This window comes from Acomys minous, assembly GCF_964271855.1.
Source record: "Acomys minous genome assembly, chromosome: 10".
NCBI classification, from domain to species: domain Eukaryota; kingdom Metazoa; phylum Chordata; class Mammalia; order Rodentia; family Muridae; genus Acomys; species Acomys minous.
Genome location: NC_140491.1, coordinates 32,286,531 through 32,306,482, shown reverse-complemented (window position 1 = coordinate 32,306,482; position 19,952 = coordinate 32,286,531). Strand labels below are relative to the sequence as shown.

Sequence of the window (19,952 nt, the reverse complement as noted above, 5' to 3'; positions counted from 1 at the left end):
CCTTTGCCAGGGACATATACAGTGGCCCCAAACCATTCACTTGGTGCTTTGATACCATGAAGGATTCTTGGGGGGTGTGTGACGCTAAGCCAAAGAACAGATTCAGTGAGACCAAAATCCAAAGGAGAAGGGGACCTCAGGAGAATGTTCTATGAAAAACAAAGACACTGTCTGAGAAAGGCTCAGGTGTTCTGGCGGTGAAGGGTAGATAGTCATGGTTGTGACCCTTTTAGAGCTTTCCTCATCTGAAGGGGCAGAAATTCTCCTGAGTCTTTCTCCAAGAGGAGTTTGCCACAAGGACCCAGTGAACCCTAGCATTGTACATACCAAAGGTCATGAAAATGTCCTGGTGTCCAAATCTGCCACGGAGGAAGATGGTCACAACTTAGCAGACTAGCTGTCACCTGTGGCAGGTCTCCCTGTGAATGAGGCAGTAATGATTAACACCAGATGCCGTGTGCCCTGTCAGTAAGAGACTAGTGCCTCGCCACCTGCAGGTCCTGTGCTTGCTCCCGGGAAGAAGTCCCACTTGGAGAAAGACGTTAACCTGTGAACAGACCAAATCTCAACATAAAAAACTAGGGCTGTCAGGTAGGGTTTTAAAAAATAGCATTTTCATAGTGTGCCATTACAAGATACACATTGGAAATGTATTCTTAAACTATTAGAAATAATAAGAAAAAGATGCAAAAATCACCAATGGGAGGTGGGAATTGTGACATTGTGTCAGTGAAATTAAATTTCAAATAAATAATATATGGAGAAGGAGCAGCAATGCAGAGTGCCAGTGTCCCAGGCTTAAGGAAACAATAACAGAACCCAGAAACTTAAATGCACCAAACAACACAGCAATCACAATTTATGTAGGTGTCTTGCATGTTCTTGAAATCAGACATAGTAAATAAGTAAGAGTCACCAAAACTATAAAGTAATTCACTTGCAAGCTTAACCCAATAGATAAATGAAAAAAAAAAGCATACTTTTTAACTCCAGTTTTCATGGGTTCATAAAACTCTAAAAATATTTTATGTCAGCTGAGCACGGTGGTGCACACCTTTAATCCCAGCATTTATGAGGCAGAGACAGGCAGTGGGTTCAAGGCTAGCCTGGTCTATATAGAAAATTCCAGGACAACATAGGCTACATAGTGAGACCCCTGTCTCAAAACATGTAAATGTGTATTTTTAAAGAGTTTATGTCAGGAGGCAGAGATAAGAGGACCAGGAGTTTAAGGCCAGCCTCAGCCATATAGTGAGTTCAAGGGTAACCTGGGCTCCATAAGACCTGTCTCTGAAAGAGGCATGGGGGTGACCTGCGACTTTACATCTCCAGCTGCAGTCCTGGGGAAAGCACACATTTGAGTAGGCCAGCCTTGAATCCACGACCATCTTGAGGCAAGCTCTGTGGCTTTCGGGGTCTTTATTTGCTAGAATTAACGAGGGTGGGGGAAAGGATTCTGATATCCGTCTGATTAGGAGACCAGATATGGCTGTGCATCTTTTCCTGAGCTCTGGAGCATATGCTTTCCACATGAGTCACGACTTCAAAAGCAAGCCCTCTCTCCCTTTTCCACACCAGTGTCTGCTGAATCATGCAGCTCATTGCTATGTGACTTTAGCAGGAAAAAAAATAAATAAATAAATCACATCAGCTAGTGTGGGCAGCCATGATCTCATTCCTACTAGAAGCCATAGTGTAATCTTAGGAAAGCAAAGCACGTGGATTCAGACTCCTATGGGCTTGTGGATTTTCTGTGTGAATCCAGCAAGATGCTTGACTGCTCTGAGCCTTGTCTATAAAGCCTGAGGTTGTTTCCCAGAAAGATCGGAGAGTGTGTCCGTAGAGCTTATTAGTGCCCTGATGAGGAAGATAAATAACACATCGCCTTTAAAAATCCTGGCACCTCAGGGTGCTGCAGTGGAACTAGCCAGGCTGGGGCCAGGCGGTGCAGCCTTGGGCTGGTTCTTGCCTCTCAGCTCTGCTGCTGGTCACACTTACAGGTTAGCCTAAGACTTGCTTGCACTGAGTGGTCTGTAGAGCCACGTAGAGCACAGACCCTATTCTTCTTGCTTCCAGACCTGTTTCTTCATTTAGGGAGTGGTCACTTCCCATCCTTCCTCTTTTTCCTCTGACCTAGAACCCTGGAGGAAGCTGGTTTCCTTGGAGATGTTGACCTGATTGATTGACTGCTTGTGATACAAGATTTCAACCACTAGGTGGCGTCATTTCTCCTTAGCATCAGGCACTCCTGGCTATAAAGGTGGGGCCAAGGCGTCAGGTGTGCCTGAGATGCTAGTCTGAGGCTGAGAAAATGTTCCTCAAAGCTGTTTTGAAAACTTCTAAGGGGAAATGGTGAAGGTGAGAGGTCATGGAGAGTTCCTGACTGACACGAAGACCCCTGCCTAAGGATGTGTGGCTTAGGACCCAGTAGGACAAACTAGGGTGGAACCTTAAGACGGAAGGAATCATTGAAGGGCATCGTAAGTTACTGAAGTGGTGTTAGAAACCCCAGACTGCTGGACTTGGTGGTGCACACTTTTAATCCTAGCACCGGGGAGACAGAGAGCCCTGCAGACCTCTATGAATTTGAGACCAGTCTTTGTCTGCATAGCAAGTTCCAGGCCAGTCAAGCCATCTCAAAAAGCAAACAAGGGGTTGGGTGGATCCAAATTCGTGTCCAAAAGTTTGTGACAAGCCAAATATCAGAAGTGTTAGTAAAGGCCCTCTCCCACCTTCTGCTTTTCACACTCACCCTCTCATCAGCCGGTCACAGCCTGCTGGATCCAGCTGAGGCAGGCAGGAGGTAGCAGCAGTAAATCTCTAAGCCTCAGTTTCTCTGTTTCAGATGAAGGTTTTCAGTGTGCAAGCTCTGCCTGCTTCCATGTTCTCTGGGGTGTGTAGCCTGCTCCTAGCCTGTCCCCGACTTGCCTTCTACTGTAAGGTTCACAGGAAGCAGCTTTCCTTGTAACTGAATCTGCAGGCGGAGCACATGGTGCCTCCACACACAGCACTCTGCTGAAATGCAATCCCTGGGCCCAGTTTCAGAAGCTGTGCCCATATAGCCCTGACCCTGTTTTAGCCTCTGGACTGTGCTGGGGACTGGGACACGTCAAGCATTCTTCAGGGAGCTCAGCTCACCCCCACCACTCTGGTGAAGGCAACAGGTATGGCAGTGGTAGGAATCAGTCAGGACAGGGATGGTGCAGCCCTGTCGGGGCTCAGTGTACTTTGCAATGGCAGGGACCCTATAGACAGAGGTAGATTGTACATATGGGGTTTTTCCAAGTGAGCAGAAGAGAAAGAAAAACATTAATGACCATGATGGGGCTGAAATGACAGTTTGTCACTGACAGCCACAGCACTTGAGAGCATTACCCAAGTCAGGTGACAGTCAGCTGCCCCACTCCTGCCTAGAATGTCACTTCTTGAATATTAATGTCAGAGCAAGGCCACTCTGTCCAGGATGCTAGGGGGTTCTGAGCACCAGGATCCTTTTGTGAACCAGCAACTGTGGGGGTGCCTATGGCTTCCAGAGGGAGGCAGAGGACCCTCTTGTCTTGGAGCTTCGTGGTGCACACACGTCGGCCCTCTGGACTGAGTGGCTAGCTAGACACTGGGGACTCTGGGAATACAGTGGCGTGATGCATAGCCAGAGGCCATGGCCAGTGAGTGCCCCTTTGCAGTCTTGTAGGCACAGTGAGACTGGGTGACTTGGGTCTACCTAGAGCACAGGGACAGCAGAATGTAGCTACTTTTCACAAGGAGGAGCAGAGACACTCCTAGTATGAGTACAGGAAAGGACGCTGAACTGCCCTGTAGGCTATTCCACCGTGCTAGCTCCAGAGCAGGACCAGGGCACCAGAGCTTATCATTAAATGTAGGGCAGAGCTGATCAGACAGGCAGGATCCATAGGCTTCTGAGGTAGGTTTGAAAGCCAGTCGCCTACAGGTCAGGTATCCTGAGCACTCGCCTTCCAAAGCCCAGCTTTGCCATCTGTCTGTCACCTAAACCTGTCAAACACCATCCTCCTCCAGCTGTGTGAAGACCCAGGATGCACTGGGGGCTGTCTCCCAGGCCCTTACAGCCTGCCCCATGCAACCTGCCTCTTGCCGGCCTCTCTCTCTTTCTCTCTTCCAGAATGCCAACCTGGCCCCTTGTGGAGCAGACCCGGATGCCAGCTGGGGCACGCGAGGTACACACAATGGGGACCCCTGTGGGTCTCTGGCTAGGCCAGAATCATTAGCACATGTCTACCAGTCTCCTTCTGAGACCACCCCTCCGGGACCTGCTGGCAGAAGGCGCTGCACCATAGATGAAGGGTCCCCTGGTGTTTGGGGGGCGCCTGTTGACCCCTCAGCTCTCATCCTGCACTGCAGGGGCTTGTCGTGGTTTTTTTAGTGCTGTGAATCTCATGGAGTAGGGCACAGAGCCGCAAGGACACAGCTTCCAGGGTCTGAGCTGAACCGTTTGAGTCGAACAGATTCAAATCCCATTTTCGCCCTCATTCACTATTCCTGCTGGCATGCTTGTGAACGGGCAGCCGCTCGCGGGGCAGGTACTCCACGAAGGGCTGGTCTCCCAGCTCTGAACAGGGTCATGTGCTTGACCATGCTTGCCTTCCTGCGACCCTCTGGAATGCTAGGAGAACCTTGCTCTCACATATACAGATGGCAGCTCCAGGGCTTCTCAGCCTGCCCTTAAAGTGGTTGTCCCAGTCTCCAGCCACAGAGCTGGCACTTCAGAGTCCCAAGTGGGAAGACCAAGGATGTGCCTCATACAGGCATCTTCCTTCCGGAATGATTCGAGGCCAGGATTCTAGTGACCTTTCCAGTGTATGTGTGTGTTTGTAGAGCCCCTGCCATCCACGCCGCGTTACCTTCTTCTGTGTGATGATACCTTAAGTCTAAGGGAACCCCTTTCAGAAGGAGCCGTCAGAGCTTGGTGGTTTAATATAGGAAGCGGAACATGATGAGGAGTGGCCTGGGGTGTGGCTTGGGTGGCAGAGGGCTTGCCTTGCATGCGCAAAACCCTGAGTTTGATCCCCAGCACCACATAAACTATGTGTGGTAATGCATACTGTAAGCCCAGCACTTGGCAGGGGAAGGCAAGAGATTAAGGAGTTCAAGATCATCCTCAGCTATATAGTAAGTTCAAGGCTAGCCTAAGGTCAACGAGACCTTGTTGAGGTGGGGGGGGGGGTAGGGGAGCAGGATGGCAAGATACATATCGGTAAAGGTGTCAGACTCCACAACACCTCTCACAACGTTTTCCTGGAGAACCCATTGCATATCTGGGTAAAGTGAGACTGGCTCAGAGTAGCCCAGAACAGCAGGAGAGACATCTCCCAGCCTAGGAGCGCAGTGCCGCTACCCAGCTTCCAGTGTGGCCTCCAGCCTCCTGGCCATGCCTTCTGCTCTCAGTTTGCTGTGGGAGAGCCTTGGTACCAACCTTGAAAGCCAAGACCAGAGCCCCATGAAGGCTGCTCAGGGGAGCAGAGACCAAGCATGGCCCAGCTGACTCGGAGGGGGGGTGGGGTGGGGCGACGTGCCCAGGAAGAGGATTGTTCTCATCCTGGGCAAGGATTCTTGTGTTCCTAAACCAGCCCTGTGGTCTCTGCTCTTCTCTTACAGAGTACAAGGTAAGGGGCCACCTGCCCTAACTGACCTCGCCCACCGTGCTGCACCTGCCCAGGTTAAAAGTTTCTTTTTTTGTTGTTGTTGCATTTTCTCTATGAAATGCACGTGTCCACAGCCTACACAAGTATGTATCTGGGTTTGCCTTTTGGTCATCCCAGGGGTACTTGCCTCTCAAGATTACCCTTTTGGCGTCTTCCCTGCAGATATACCCCTATGACTCGCTCATCGTAACAAACCGAATCCGTGTGAAACTGCCCAAAGATGTGGACCGGACGCGGCTGGAGGTAAGGCAAGGTAGGGGGGTATCTGCTGAGACTCTACAGATCTCAGACCTCAGCCACAAGATCAGGTTCGCGCACACACACACACACACACACACACACACACACACACACACACACACCAGGAGGGGGTGCCACTGTGGTGACAACACAAGGCTCAGAACCAAGGACTCAGGAATCCTCCAAGGCAAAGGAACATGGTCACAGACCCAGTGATGCTGGCTTTGCAGAGGGCACCTGACTTGTGAATGGGGTGAGGAGGTCTGGGTAGCACGGTGCACTAAGGGACCCATGGTGGTCCCGTCCCAAAGATGGGCCAGCTTGAAGAGAGACTTTCTGGCTTCTCTGCTGATCTAGAGCAGGGAGTTCATCCAAGGAAGACAAGTGTGCATCTAAAAGGTCCATGCAGCTGCGGCAGAAAGTGTCGGGTTGTACACTCTGGCTTGGAGAACAGACTTAGTTAAGCACTCACTCTATGTTAAGGCTAAAGTGCCCTGTGCTCTGCCTCTCTGTTCCTTCAAAACCATCCAGCAGTCAGCAGCATCAGTTGGGGCAGGGAGGGGTGGAGTCTCCTCTTGAGCCTCGCATATACGTGCTGTCTTTCCATGTCTCTTGCTGCATTGAGGGCATCTCCAAGCTCCCGAGGCAGAGGCTACCTCCCGCCTGTGCCCTGGGGAGGTACTAGACCCCTTCTGACCTTCTCATGAGGCAGTGGCTTCATAAGTGGCCAGGAACAGGAGCAAGAGAAAACAGATAGAGCCAAGGGACCCCAGCAGAGCTGGGGCTTTGGGAGGTTAGCAAAGCAGAGACTCATGTAGATTCACAAAGAGGTGACCTCTAAGGTGGGACAGATGGGCCTGGCAGGGACCTGTGCTTGGGCACAGAGTGTGGAGGTCCTGTCTGTGTTACAGAGAATGTGTTCAGGATGGCCTGAAGGCCAACCAGGGCTTTCGCAGGCCACCGAGCAGGATAGTGTGAATGAGGCATCTATTTAAAGCCTGTGAGATGGGACCCTGCCAGGGACGGTGCCATAGTAGTGGACTGGCTTTCCTGGGCTTGCGAGTTATGTGTACCTGAGCCTTCATCTCTTAAGATGAGAGCCCAGAGCTGCTTGAGAGAGTCATTATGCAGTCAGAGCTCATATGAAGCCCCTGTCCCAGGGCCTGGAAAGCAGTAGTCCCTCTGCACAGGGAGGTGGCAACAGGAAGGACATGAGGCAGCTGTGGCTCTGTGTGGGGAGGTGGCACTCCTTAAGCCAACAGGTACTTGACCCATAGGGACTTAGCCTGGAAATCAATGGGTTCCCATGACTGGAGGGCCTCCTCAGGTATGACTGGATGAGGGACTAAGCACTATTTCACACACCCAGTGACTGAGTTTCCTCTCACTGGCTCTACAGGGACACTTTGGTCTCTCCTCCAGAGCTCAGGGTCTCAGGGGGAGAAAGCCATGTTTATTATCTGTCCTCATACAACCCACACTGACTTTCTGGGTGGTCAGTCCCCCACCCCACTCCTAAATTGACCAGTTCTACCCAGGGCATATAATGTCCCGAGCTTACCCAGAGTTGGGGGTGAGGTGAGGACAGGGCACTGGTGCCACCTGAGCTGGAGAGGTCCAGGTAGTTCCTGGTAGAAACTGAGACCTGCTACCTGAGATGGAAAGAGGGCTGCTGAGCAACAGTCAGGTGGCAAGTGTCCACCACAGGGAGGGTCAGGGAGGGGGCAGTTCAGCAGAATAGAGGATAGCAAGATCTCAAACAAGTTGTCTATGCAACCGGTCTATGCCTGGTGCATACCTGTTGGACCAGACAAAAATCCACAGAATCAAAGAAGGATGCTTGGAGCTCACTGCAAATGAGGAAAGGCTACTGAAGTGCTCTTGTGTATTGTGATGTGTGTATCATCCATGAGAAGGGACAGTAACCAGGCTGGCTAGGAAGCTGTGTGAGATTGACAGGGTAAGGGAAGTCCGAGGCCACACAGGAACAGGGCTTTGCCTGGGGTCTTGGCGACTGGACCATAGGAGTCCTTTGCCTGAGTGTCAAATGTGACATTGGCCTTCTCTGCAGGTGACAGCAGCACCAATGGCTCACAATGGGGCTTCTTGGGCTCTGGCTGAACTGGGCTTCTAAATGGTGGGGTCATGGCTAAGAACACAGCTGCCGTATACAGGGGGCGCTGCCGGCCATTAGCAGCTCACTGGTCAGGACAGCCCTAGAGGGCTCCCATTTGCTGTGTGTCTTGGATCTGTTTAAGGTGTGTCCTTGCGGGTTACTGAGGGTTCTTGGACTAAAAGCTTCAACCTGAGATGCTGCTCAGAGCTCAGATGACATCAGCAGCATCTCCTCCAGCCCCCCGCCCCCTGAGAGCCTGCCAGGGCTCCCTACTTCCCTTTGGGGATGAAGCATGTCTCAAGTGACTTCTGCTTTGCTTGTGAGCGTGTGCCCGTGGAAGCCAGCTATAGTCTGGGGAGGGGATTTCACATCGAGGTGAACACACTTAAGATGGTGACGCTCAGCTATTCTTCTCCTTCAAGCTCAGCCAGCCCCCACGGATTGGAACAGTTACCACAGTAGAGCACATGTCCTTTCTTCCTTATCAGCTTGGGGACAGGGATGTGGCCCCTGGAGGGGGTGGCATGGGTTTTTTTTTTTTTGAAAGAGCAGCCCCTCCCCAACACTGTTTATGTCATGGGAGGGAACTTTAGTTTCATAGTGAAACTAGTTTAAAACTTGAAAAAATCCAGTGTGCCACAGAAAGGAATGGAAGTGGGAAAGCCTTCTGGAAGTCCCCTGGGTCATCTCTTCATGGTGGACAAGCTTCCACAGATCCCTCTTGTACAACTCTGGCAGTAACCAAGTTGTTTTTCCTGTAAGGAGGGATCACTGTATACTCAAATCAACGCCCATGTTCCCCCTGGGCCCCCCTTTTTTGTGTGCCAATTTACAGCATTGTGCTTCCACATGGCCAAGTAGCCACAGGCAGGATGGCTTCCTGCAGGCTCTAAGGACAGGGGTTTTGGTTTTTTGTTTTGGTTTTTTGAGACACGGTTTCTCTGTGTAATAGCTCTGGCTGTCCTGGAATTCTCTTTGTAGACCAGGCTGGCCTCGAACCCCATGATTTCCCTACCTCTGTCTCCTGAGTGCTGGGATTAAAGGTGTGCACCACCATGCCTGCCCAGTTTAAGGACAGGGTTGTCACTCACAGGCTTGTTGTCACATGGCATCACTTGCTCCAAAGCAGGCTGGGAAGTGAAGTTAATCATGTGCAGGAAGAAGCTGTGGGTGTAGTGGGCAGCTGATGGTGTCCTCTGTAGCTCTGCATGGTTTGTCCCTGACTGCTGACTATCATCATCAGTGTCACAGTTGATGATGTCGTCAACATCAGTGTCATAGTTCTTGGCCAAGTTCCCCAGTCATTTATAGATATGGGGGCTGACTGGACCCCAATGGAAGTCTTTGAGCAAAAAACAGGCCCAAGCTCTGCCCTGGGAGAGTCAATCTGATATGGGAAGAGGGGTCCATCAGCTGAATATTCAAATGAGCATTCATAGCCCCGCGCCAGCATCAGTGCTCTGAAGGACAGGAATTTGGGTCTCTTGTTTCAAACGAGTAGATGGTAATGGTGCAGTAAGCATACTTCTATGTGTGTGCCTGAGTGTGTGAGGGTTTTGTCTGGAAGCTACATGTGCAAAGGCCAGGAAGCAGAAGGAAGCTTGAGGCAGCCGACCCAGAAGGAATCTATGAGACTGGACCTGGGTAGGTAGAGGGAGGGAAGGATAAACCAGGCCTTGCAGGGCCCTGATCTGTGCTCAGCACTTTGGCGTTTAGCCCAGTGACATCTCAGGTAGGTTTGCAGTTTCTGACATGCCCTGTGGCAGTATTGTGGAGCTAAGGGTGGCTGTGGATCAACAGGAAGGGTTTAGGGGCCATGTGAGTCATCTGGAAAGCCCGATGGTAACTTGGATAGGCGTAGCATGACAGTGGGTGAGAAGTGGATGGATTCAGGCAGTTGTTTCAACAGTCAAGGGAACAGACCTTAAATTAAACATGGAGCATGTCCTGTAGGCCGGGCATTCCAGACTTGACTTTGGCCAGCCTGGATAGGTGGGATGTGGTGGCCTCCCGGAAGAGTGGGGTGCCCTGGGACCAGAGGTGACGGCATTTGGGCACAGCCTAGCAGAATGCCGCACAGGGCCCAGTTTTACATGTGGTGTAGGCCGGTGACTTGTGTTCCTGTCATGAAGGTCCTCTTTGACTCCACAGGGGGTCAGATGCATCACAGGTTGTCCACACATGAAGCAAAGACCAGGTTTCTATACTCAGATACTGGGCTCTTTGTCCTGGAAGATCTAAATCTCATCCTTGGCCATAGTATCCCAAGCGCCTCCTTCCCAGAGGGAGCCAGGCCCCTGTGTGTTCTGAGTGCTTTTGCCCGCTGGGCCCAGAGTTCCCAGTCCCAGGCCAAGGAACGGGGACTCTGTTAGCCCCAGATGTTATGACATGCCCTAATCTGAGCCATTCCCTACATGTTCTGCCCTGTGCTCATCAAAGGTGGCATTGTCTTGCTTCCAAGATTGTCTTCTGCCACTCCTGATGGTGTCATGGGAGGGGCTGAGCACTCGGAGTCAGTGTGAGCTGACGTGACTCCATTCACTGCAGTGTCTACCTGTGTGGCTGTGGACAAGTAACTTGACCAGTCTGAGCCTGGTCTCTCACCGGTTAGGTGACAAGGCTTGCAGCTATCCTCTGGACAATTGCAAGCATTTGAATAGAGGCTCAGACATACTTAATTGAGCACCTACTGTGTTAAGCAGCAGGTGGACACCTGTATGCACCCCATCCACCAACCTGATTGATAGCCCTGCAGATACTGCGCTTGCCATGGAGAGGGGCCATGGATGTAGTCCAAAATGATGATTACTGGAAACAGGAAGAGGTGGTGATAGGGTGTACATGGATGCAGGGCAGTGCTGTCAGCATCAGGAGAGAGTACTTTCATAGTGCCTCGTGTGGCAGCACATAGTCACAGACAGCATGGACATGGCTAAAAGGCACGTGACACTGCTGTCCCTCCTGTGTGGCTGGCTCCATTCTGAGCACACCACATATTTAACTCTTCTTCCAGGACCCCGTGACTCCCATGGGGTAGGTATGGCACTTGGCACTCAGAGCCACTCTGCTGGCCTGCCTTCTAGATCAACTACGGTATGAATTGCCAAAGGCACCTGTCTTTAAATTGCTTTTCTCATATATTTTCCCACAACTATGAAGACTGCATTTATACACACATGTGCACAAACACAGGAACATATATAAATATGCCTGTGTAGATGCATAACAGAGGAGAGCTCCATAAATCTTGGGGCCGGTACTTCTGAAATGGGGTGACTTGGGAGGCTGAGCCCTGAGGCAGGCTTACCTCTTCTCCTTTGGTTTTTGCAGCCTTCACTCCCTTGACTGAGGCCCACCTACACTTTCTAAAGTAATCATCTTCTAATAAACAGTTATTGGTGGTAACAATGCCCACAAAACACCATTGCAGCAGCATATATAACCGATGTTTGACCAAAGCCCTAGCCCTGGGGCTTGGGAGAAATTGGTATATCCAACGTAGATATCAAGAAAGGCTGGTGAGGTGCTGGAGAGGCTCCTGTTTGCAGGAGTCTATATGGCCATCTTGATGGGTCACCCAAAGGTTCGTGGCTCCTGGGTTGGGGCTCTGAGCTCTTCCTGGGGCGGAAGGCAGGGCCTGCTGACAGGGAAGGGGCAGCAGAGGGCCCGTGGTTTCCCTAGTGGTCCTCACACACCCTGAGTCTGTGTGTCTGCTTGCGGGTGCAGTAAACCCAAGGGGACTGCGCCTGGGAAGTAAGGAACCCGAGGCTCAAGGGTCCTTTCTGTGCTCACACTTGTCCAACCACTATGGTGAGAACAGTGCACCCTGGCCGCTGATGACCAAGGATGACCGTGAGGGGTTTAGAGCGCCCCCCAGTGGTCCCTTCCCGATGCAAGTAGAGAAGTACTTGAGTGCTGTGTGGCAGGAGGACTCACAGAACTGGGGAGGGGCTTAGCAAATACCCCCCCCCCCCCCCCGCTGGCAGGAAGCTCACTGTGGAGCTGCAGTGGGCAGAGGCTGGCGGCAGCAGGGCTGCTGGATGACAACAGCCATACATATGGTCCCTGAGGAAAGAAGAGGGATACCATGAGCAGAGGCCTGCTGCCTTTCTGGAGCTGAGAGTCACCCAGGTCAGCTGGAATTCGGAGCAAAGGACTTGGTGTGGTTTGGGGGGGGGTCCTTTTGGCTACCACAACCAAGGCAGCCTCACTTCTGGAAGAGGTGACATTAGAGTCAGGGCCTATAGAATTAGGAGATGTTGCTGGTGACATAGGGGGAAGGGTTACGACTTTCCACCATGCAGCGATGTCTCTCAGGAGTGGGACTGGCTCGCTCTCTGGAAAGGCACTATTCTGGCTTCCTTCCTATGGCTATGGAAGAAGCTTGGAGCTCTTGGTCTTGGCTGGTACCTGGGGAGTCAGGAGCCAAGGAGTAGCTGAGCTCAAACAGCTGTGTGGGCCCCTGTATTCAGCTATACCCTATAATTCTTCCTGCTGGGTAGAGCACCCAGGGATCCAGAGGCCTTTCCTAATGAGGAAGCACTAGCAGATCCTCTGGCAGGAAATGGCTCTTCTGACCCTTGCTCACTCCTGGACAGCTAGGTCCTTCCCCCCTCCACAATGGACACATCTGTCAGGAGTTGGGGCTGCGGTGGGGCTGGGGCCACGGTCCTCAGGTCTTTCTCTGCCAGCAGTCCTGTCACCCCCACCACCTCAGTCAATGCAACCTCTCAATACCAGCCACATGTGTGCCCCCTCCGTGGTCTCATTCGCAGCCAGCTCTCCTAGGCTGTGCAGAGAGAATCCCACCGAGTGTGATGGGCATTTAGAGCCAGCCTGGGCTACATAGTAAGCTCAAGAATGCACAGTGAGACCTTGTCTCAAATGCCAACAAAACTGACGACAGTGCCTCGGGCCATCTACTCAGGACTTTCATCTCTGGTGGTCCTGTTAAGCTAGTCTCATCCCGCCCTACCAGGTACCCTTTCCTGGCTTTCTGAGGTATAGATTTAGTCTGTGTCTTATAGGCACATGGCCAGTATTGGCTGAGTAATGGCACCCAAGAATTTTTTTTTTTTTGTCTTATTGTGTCCTCGGCCTCTCTAAGAGCATCTTACAGTAAGTTGAAAGAATAGGAGCGGGCCTCAAAGGGTTATGGCAAGACAACACAGTAGCTTCTAACTCTCGGTGGGCTAGCAGTGGACTTCTTAGCCCAGCAGGTCACCCTGATCTCGCCGTGCCAGTGCTCTTTCTAGCCCAACATGCTTTCCTGTTTGTAAACATAAGACAGTTCGTGGGCTGAGAGTCTCCACCTAGGCAGGACTTACCGAAGGCTATGAGCATGGTTCCGTGGTGAGCATGGCTGTGTGCATATGTGTGTGACTCCAGGGCACCTCCTGTTGGGGCTCTGGAACTCAGAGTGTACAACACAGTCAATAACAAGATTTGTATTTATGCTTTTCAGTGATTGTCGCATTCACTATTCCATTCTAAGGCATGATCTCCTGTAGCCCAGGCTGGCCTTAAACTTGCTATATGGCCAAGGCTGGCCTCAAACTCCTGATCCTTCTGTCTCCACCTACCAAATGCTAAGATTGCCCATGTGTGCCGCCACACCCAGCTCTCATCCATTTTTCTCTCCACCATTACAGCAACCTTTAATTTCATGTCGTTGCCTTGAAGTGTGGAAACTATACTTTTTTTTTGCCAACATATTTTTTATAAAATTGTGCTAAAATTTACTGTTTTTACCATTTTGAAGTATGCAACTCATGTGTCTGTCTGCGCTTTTTTAGTTTCACAACCATCATCACTGTTTGGGTCCAGAACATTTTCATCACCCAGAAAGGAAACTTTACACCCTTCATCAGCCGCACTACCCACCCCCCACCACTCTTACCCCCACCCCACCCCCACTCCCACACCTGGCAGTTCTGATCCACTTCTGTCCCTTCAAGGCCTGCTCTGGACCTTACATTCAGCGGAGTCAAGCAGTGTGCGGTATGTTTGGCTCTTTTCACTCGGCCTGCTGTTTTTGAGGTCTAGAGTTTCATGCACTTTGGGGTTGAATGATGCCCCAATGCATCTTTTTTCCCCACTGTCCATCAGCAGGCTTGTTTCTGCCTTCAGCCCTTGGGAAGAATGCAGTGAATGTGGGCACTTGGGACACCGTGGGAGTCCCTATCTTTGTTCTGGGTGTCAGCTTTGGGCAGGAGAGCTGTCATCCCTCACTCTGTCATCTTGTTGAAGACCTATCTGCCTCTTTCCCACAGAACAGCCAAGGCACCCTGTTTGGGAAGGAAATGGCAGCAGGTTGTCCCAGCCAGGCCTACCCTCTCTGCCTTCCTGCTAGTTCAATCTACCCTCAGCCTCCCTTCTGTCTCCCTGGTGAGCTGAGGGGGATGGGAGAGGCCTGGGTGAATACCTGAGGTCCTCTGAGTGTGCCTCAAGGAATGAGAAGTGATTTCTTTTCTTTTCCTCTATTTTCTCATCACAGTTTAAGTAAGTGGTAAATGAGGGAATCTGCAGGAGTCTACAGAAGGCTCTGGGCAGGCAGGAGGTAGTCACAAGGCATGATAATTGAACTTGGCCAGGGGTAGTCAGGAGTTAAGGGTGCTGTGGCAGCTCCATGCCAGCCTCTTGTGTGTCCCTACCAAGAATCTGTCTCTAGGCTTATTTTTTTCATTTTATTTTTTTTATTAATTTATTCTTGATACATCTCAATGGTTATCCCATCCCTTGTATCCTCCCATTCTTCCCTCCCTCCCATTTTCCCCTTACTCCCCTCTCCTATGATTGTGACTGAGGGGACTTCCTCCCCCTTTATATGCTCATAGGGAATCAAGTCTCGTCTTGGTAGCCTGCTATCCTTCTTCTGAGTGCCACCAGGTCTCCCCCTCCAGGGGACATGGTCAAATATGAGGCACCAGAGTATGTGTGAAAGTCATACCCCACTCTCCACTCAACTGTGGAGAATGTCCTGTCCATTGGCTAGATCTGGGTAGGGGTTTGAAGTTTACAGCCTGTATTGTCCTTGGCTGGTGCCATAGTTTGAGCGGGACCCCTAGGCCCAAATCTGTCTAGGCTTATTTCTTTCACTGCCAAGAGGCCCTGGACACGCCAAGGAGGTCACTCACCCTCAGTGACAGTCCTGCTTCAGTGGAGAGCCTTACTGCAAAGCTGTCAGCAGATTTCTAGGGCAAAAGCCCCAGAGCCCCCAGAGGCCAGGCTTGGCTCTTGGCCCTAGTTCTACGGTGGAATGAGACAAAGGTCAGTTTGCAGCTGCCTTGGGAAGATGGAGAGGAAGTACTCCAGCTATCTCAGGCCCTGACCTGAGCTTTAGCTGCAGAGAGAGGAAGAATGGGGGGCCATGGCCACAGAGGTGCAGAGTTATTCAGCCCTGGTTTGGCGGTGGCCTGGCTGGTCACTGTCTCACTTCTAGCTCTGAGAGGTGGTCAGAAATTCTTATTGCTCAAAGGACAAGAAGGTTTCCCATGAGGCAATGTTGGGGGTCAGGGAAGGGTGTGATTTCATCGTGGGGGTGTGGCTATGAGTCTGTTATTCCTGCAAGTTGAGAACAAGGGCTGCAGACATTCAGGCTCCCCTTGTGTCTGGAATGGGACACTGTAAACACTGACTGAGATGCCTCGCTTTTCTCTCTGCATGGGTCAGCCTCAAAGGGGCAGAGATAGGCTGGGTATCTGTACATGGTTAAGCTCATGTACCGAGTTAAGTAGGAATTGGAGCCAAGGGACAGACACAAAATGCAGGCAGAGGTCCCAGGCCTCTGCGCTACCATCACCACAGGGGGACCCAGGTGAGGAGCTAGGATTTCTCAAAGCAAAGACAGCTTCTCAGGACCTGTTTCAAAAGCCACTGACTGCTCCCCCTCCCCTACACTTCTCCCTGTTTTTCTTTGTCTGAAGAGACACCTGTCGCCTGAGGAGTTCCAAGAAGTGTTCGGGATGAGCATTGAGGAGTTTGACCGCCTGGCCCTCTGGAAGAGGAACGACCTCAAGAAGAAAGCCTTGCTGTTCTGACAGCTGCCAACGTCTTACCAGGAGCCTGTTGGGAGGCGGAGCTGAAGGACCCCCACTGGCCCCCCCACCTCAAAAAATCCTCTCCTGTACCTTGCTCTGCTTTTTCTGTGTCAGTGGGGCAGGCAGGGTGCCCACGGGAGGCAGGGTGGGGCCGGGCCCTGAGGAGCATCCGGCAAGCATGGTCCCTTGTGTAGCAAGGATGCTCCCGCCCGTAGTTTAGGGCCAGGTGCCAGCTTGACCCACTCCTTCCCGCCACAACTTGGCATCAGGGCAGTGCTGCAGCCAGCTATCATAGGAGATGGCGGAGAGCATTCAGCCAGCCCAGCGCCTCCCCAGTGCACCTGGTGTGCCCACACCTGTGCTAGGCGCCAGGGCACAGAGTGTCTCGGAGATAAGGGTGGTAAGTGTGAGTCTCCTCAGATCACAGAGCAGTACACAGGCAGGCAGGCAAGCCAGGCCGATGTCTGAGAGGCAGTGGGACTGTGGTTTTTTGCAGTTTTTGTGATGGATCTTTTCTGGGGAATGAATGTCAACCTGACAGGGTGCCCCCCCCCCAAACAGTGCTCTGTGTACTGTGCCCTTCTTCCAAATCACCCCCTTAGTTGCCTAAATGATATCTTTCAAGTTGCACAGAAGTTTTTATTTTATTAAAAAAGTATTGCTTCCTTACACATAAGAAGACATATATGCAGAGTTTAGTTTCACAGTCCCTCAGAAGGGGAGCGCCACCGCCTTACACCCCCACCACACAAGCCTCTGTGCTTCTAGTCCTGGGCGCTCCTCGGAGACAGGAGCCCATCTGTTTCCTTTCGTCCCTGCTCCTTTGTATGTGTCACACACAGATAGCCTCAAAGACAGACTCAATCAGTAGTGCCGTTTGTAAATACATGTGAAACGTATCTGTCTCCTTTTTCCTCACCGTCATTTCTCCAAGCCCCAAAGAGAAGCGCGTCCCCTGGTGGCCAAAGCCCTGGTATAAAGGCTTTCCTCCCAATCGTGGCCTAGTCTCACATGAACCTAACCAGTCTTCCTGATAAAGACACTGACTGTAGCCCTCCGCCCCCCCCCCCCCCGCCCTCCCAACACAAAGCATGCATGCCCAGGGACCATGCCGTTACACGCAGCCCTGACACAGGCACTGAATGTGGCGTGAGAGATGGTGCCTCTTCCAACCTGGGTGTCCAGAAGTGGGGCTAACTGGGGCCCCGGTGACAGGCACAACAGAGCACCCCTGGGTGACTCTAGCTGACCCCCTCCTCTGGGTTGTCTCTCTCACTTTCTCACATCCCAGGACATGTTGAGTCTTGTTTTGTGCCTGGCTGGGCCGTGGAGGGGAACTTTTGGTACTTAATCTGCTTCCTGCCACTTAGCAGTCAGGACCTGTGCAACTGGAAACCCCCACCTCCTCACTTGTGAGGTGTCATGTCATACCTGATCCCTGAAACACCTGGGAAAATAAACAGTGACGCACTGGAACTTGTGGAAGGACAACATGTGTTCAAGCATGCTTGGTTTTGGAGGCATGGGCAGGGGTGTGTGCATGAAGGAGGCCAGGCCACCGGGGAGGGACTCTTGCCCCATCCAGAGGTGGCCGTGAGGACTGGAGCCTTGGTTTGGTCAGCCTTAGGGAGCCAGCATAGTGCCAGGCCACACTCGTTACTCACAACTCATTTCCTAAGTGCCCTATTGTCACCCCACAGGCAAGAGCAAAACTTGCAAACAGCAATCCAGTTGTGCCAAACTGCTAGCAGCCTTGAGCCACAGGCCAGCCTCATCGTTCCTCATACCCCATGTGTCCTACAGTCTCATTTGTGTTGTGTGTATATGTGTACGTGTGTGTGTGTGTGTGTGTGTGAATGCACAGGTCCATTTGATTGTGGAGACCAGAGGTTGACAGTGGGTGTATTCCTTGGTTACTCTCTACCTTGTTATTTTTAAAAATTGAATTTGTTTTCATACCTCAGTCACATGTGTGCATGTACGTGTACACACACACACATACACACACACACACACACACACACACACACCACACACAATTTATATATGTTCCCAACTGTTCTCTCATGTCCTTCCCTTCCTCCCAAATCTCTACTTTTCCCTCCACTGAAGCATCTCCCTTCTACTTTCAATTCTTTTTTAATATAATTGTGTGTGTGTGTGTGTGTGTGTGTGTGTGTGTGTGTGTGTGTGTGTCTGCCATGGGGGTCCCTGGGATTGAACTCAGGTCATTTGGCTCAGCAGCTAATGCTCTTTCCAGTTAAACCATCTTTCTGGGTCTACTTTAAGTCTCTCTCTGTGTGTGTGTGTGTGTGTGTGTGTGTGTGTGTGTGTGTGTGTGTGTGCGCACACGCATGCGCTCGCCCCCCACTGCATTTAATTAGTATTGTTTGCATTGCCCTCTGTGTTGATGGGAGTGTGTATATGTGTGGTCATGTTTACTTGAGTGAGAGCAGCTTGCCGATGGCTACACTACTGAGGAATAGGACCCTCCCTCCCTGCAGCAACCACTAACTAACTGCCTCTAGCTACTCAGGGAGGGGTGGGGCATTAAGAGCATCTCCCCCATCCATGCTGGAGTGTTGATGGACTCAGACTTCTGTAAATGTTAAGCAGCCAGTGCTGCCAAGAGCCTTTGGCTGCAGCAGCCACAGCATGTCCGGAAGGCAGTATTTCTTAGCACTCCACCCCATCCTATGGCTTTTACATTTTTTTCCTCCACAATGCTCCCAGGGCCTTAGAGGAAGTGATATTGCTGTCTCCTTGTGGCTGAGCACTCAACAGTCACTTATTGCTAGTACTTTAACCAGTTCCGAATCTATGCATTAATGGTAACCCACCACAAACATCTTCTCTGGTGGCACTAATCTATAGGAATAAACACTACTATTTGGAAGGCAGATTGAAGCCATGCCTATTCTCTTTCACTGACTACATCCCTCCATGTATCTCTAAACTGTCAGGAGCAGACTTGTGCATCACTAGGCTGACATACAATTGTCCTAGAGTGGTTTTTTGGGGGTGGAGGTGGGGGCGGTGGTTTCAAGACAGGCTTTGAGCCCTGGCTGTCCTGGACCTGCTTTGTAGACCACACTGGTCTCCAATGCACAGAGACCCACCTGCTTCTGCCTCCCGGATGCTGGGATTAAAGACGTGACCCACCATGCCCACCTGTCCTAGAGTGTTTTATGACCAGGTTAGCCCCCAAACACATTTTATGCCCATTCCAAACTGTCCCAAAGAGTGGTGTTCCTGGACCAGCATGGTCCTCATTGCCATGTATAACGATGGGAATATTCTAGAGCCATGCTGTCTTCCCCGCCACCTACCAATATGAAATCTGGCCATTGTAGCTGAGTTCAAGTGTCAATCAGTGCGAAGCTAAGTAGCCATGTGAGGCTTGTGGCTGGGCAGCCCCCAGAGGATTCAGAGTTGCTATTGCCCTCTCTTGGACAGGACTCCTGTTTAGCTGTAAGTACTTGGAGCTGCTGGTCCTTCAGCAGACTCTGCAGTATACATGCTGAGCATCCTCGTCTGGCCGCACGGGAGAATGTGTGGTGAGGACTTCAGCCTCCAGCAGTGCTGACATTTGCCATCTGAACTCTGGGTCCCTGCATCCTGAGGATCCTCTTACAGTGCAGCCAGACATGATGATACATGCTTGCATATCAGACATTTACGTCATGATTCATAACCACAGAAAAACTACGTTATGAAGTAGCAACGAAGTAATCTTATGGTTGAGGGTCGCCACAACATGAGAAACCGTATTAAAGGCTCACACATCATTAGGAAGGTTGAGGACTGCTGAGCTGGAGTTACAGGTGTTTGTAAGCTGCCCCAACTGAACTCTGATCCTCTGATAGAACAGCAAGCATT

The 19,952-nt window shown here is 51.3% G+C and overlaps 1 protein-coding gene across 12 annotated transcripts in view; it reads left to right on the top strand.

The window, feature by feature from the left end:
- Positions 1–17,549, top strand: part of ABLIM2 (actin binding LIM protein family member 2) — a 127,386-nt gene extending 109,837 nt beyond the window's left edge. For 3 of the 12 annotated variants that reach the window (XM_084797418.1, XM_084797421.1, XM_084797428.1), the window contains one exon: positions 4,139–4,461. In XM_084797418.1, the coding sequence (XP_084653544.1) occupies positions 4,139–4,399 (261 nt within the window). In that variant the 3' untranslated portion in view covers positions 4,400–4,461. Of the gene's footprint in view, positions 1–4,138; positions 4,464–5,631; positions 5,640–5,840; positions 5,922–15,959 lie in introns of those variants that run through there. The other 9 variants (XM_084797426.1, XM_084797424.1, XM_084797423.1 and 6 more) reach the window with 6 other exon arrangements.
- Positions 17,550–19,952: the final 2,403 nt, after the last annotated feature.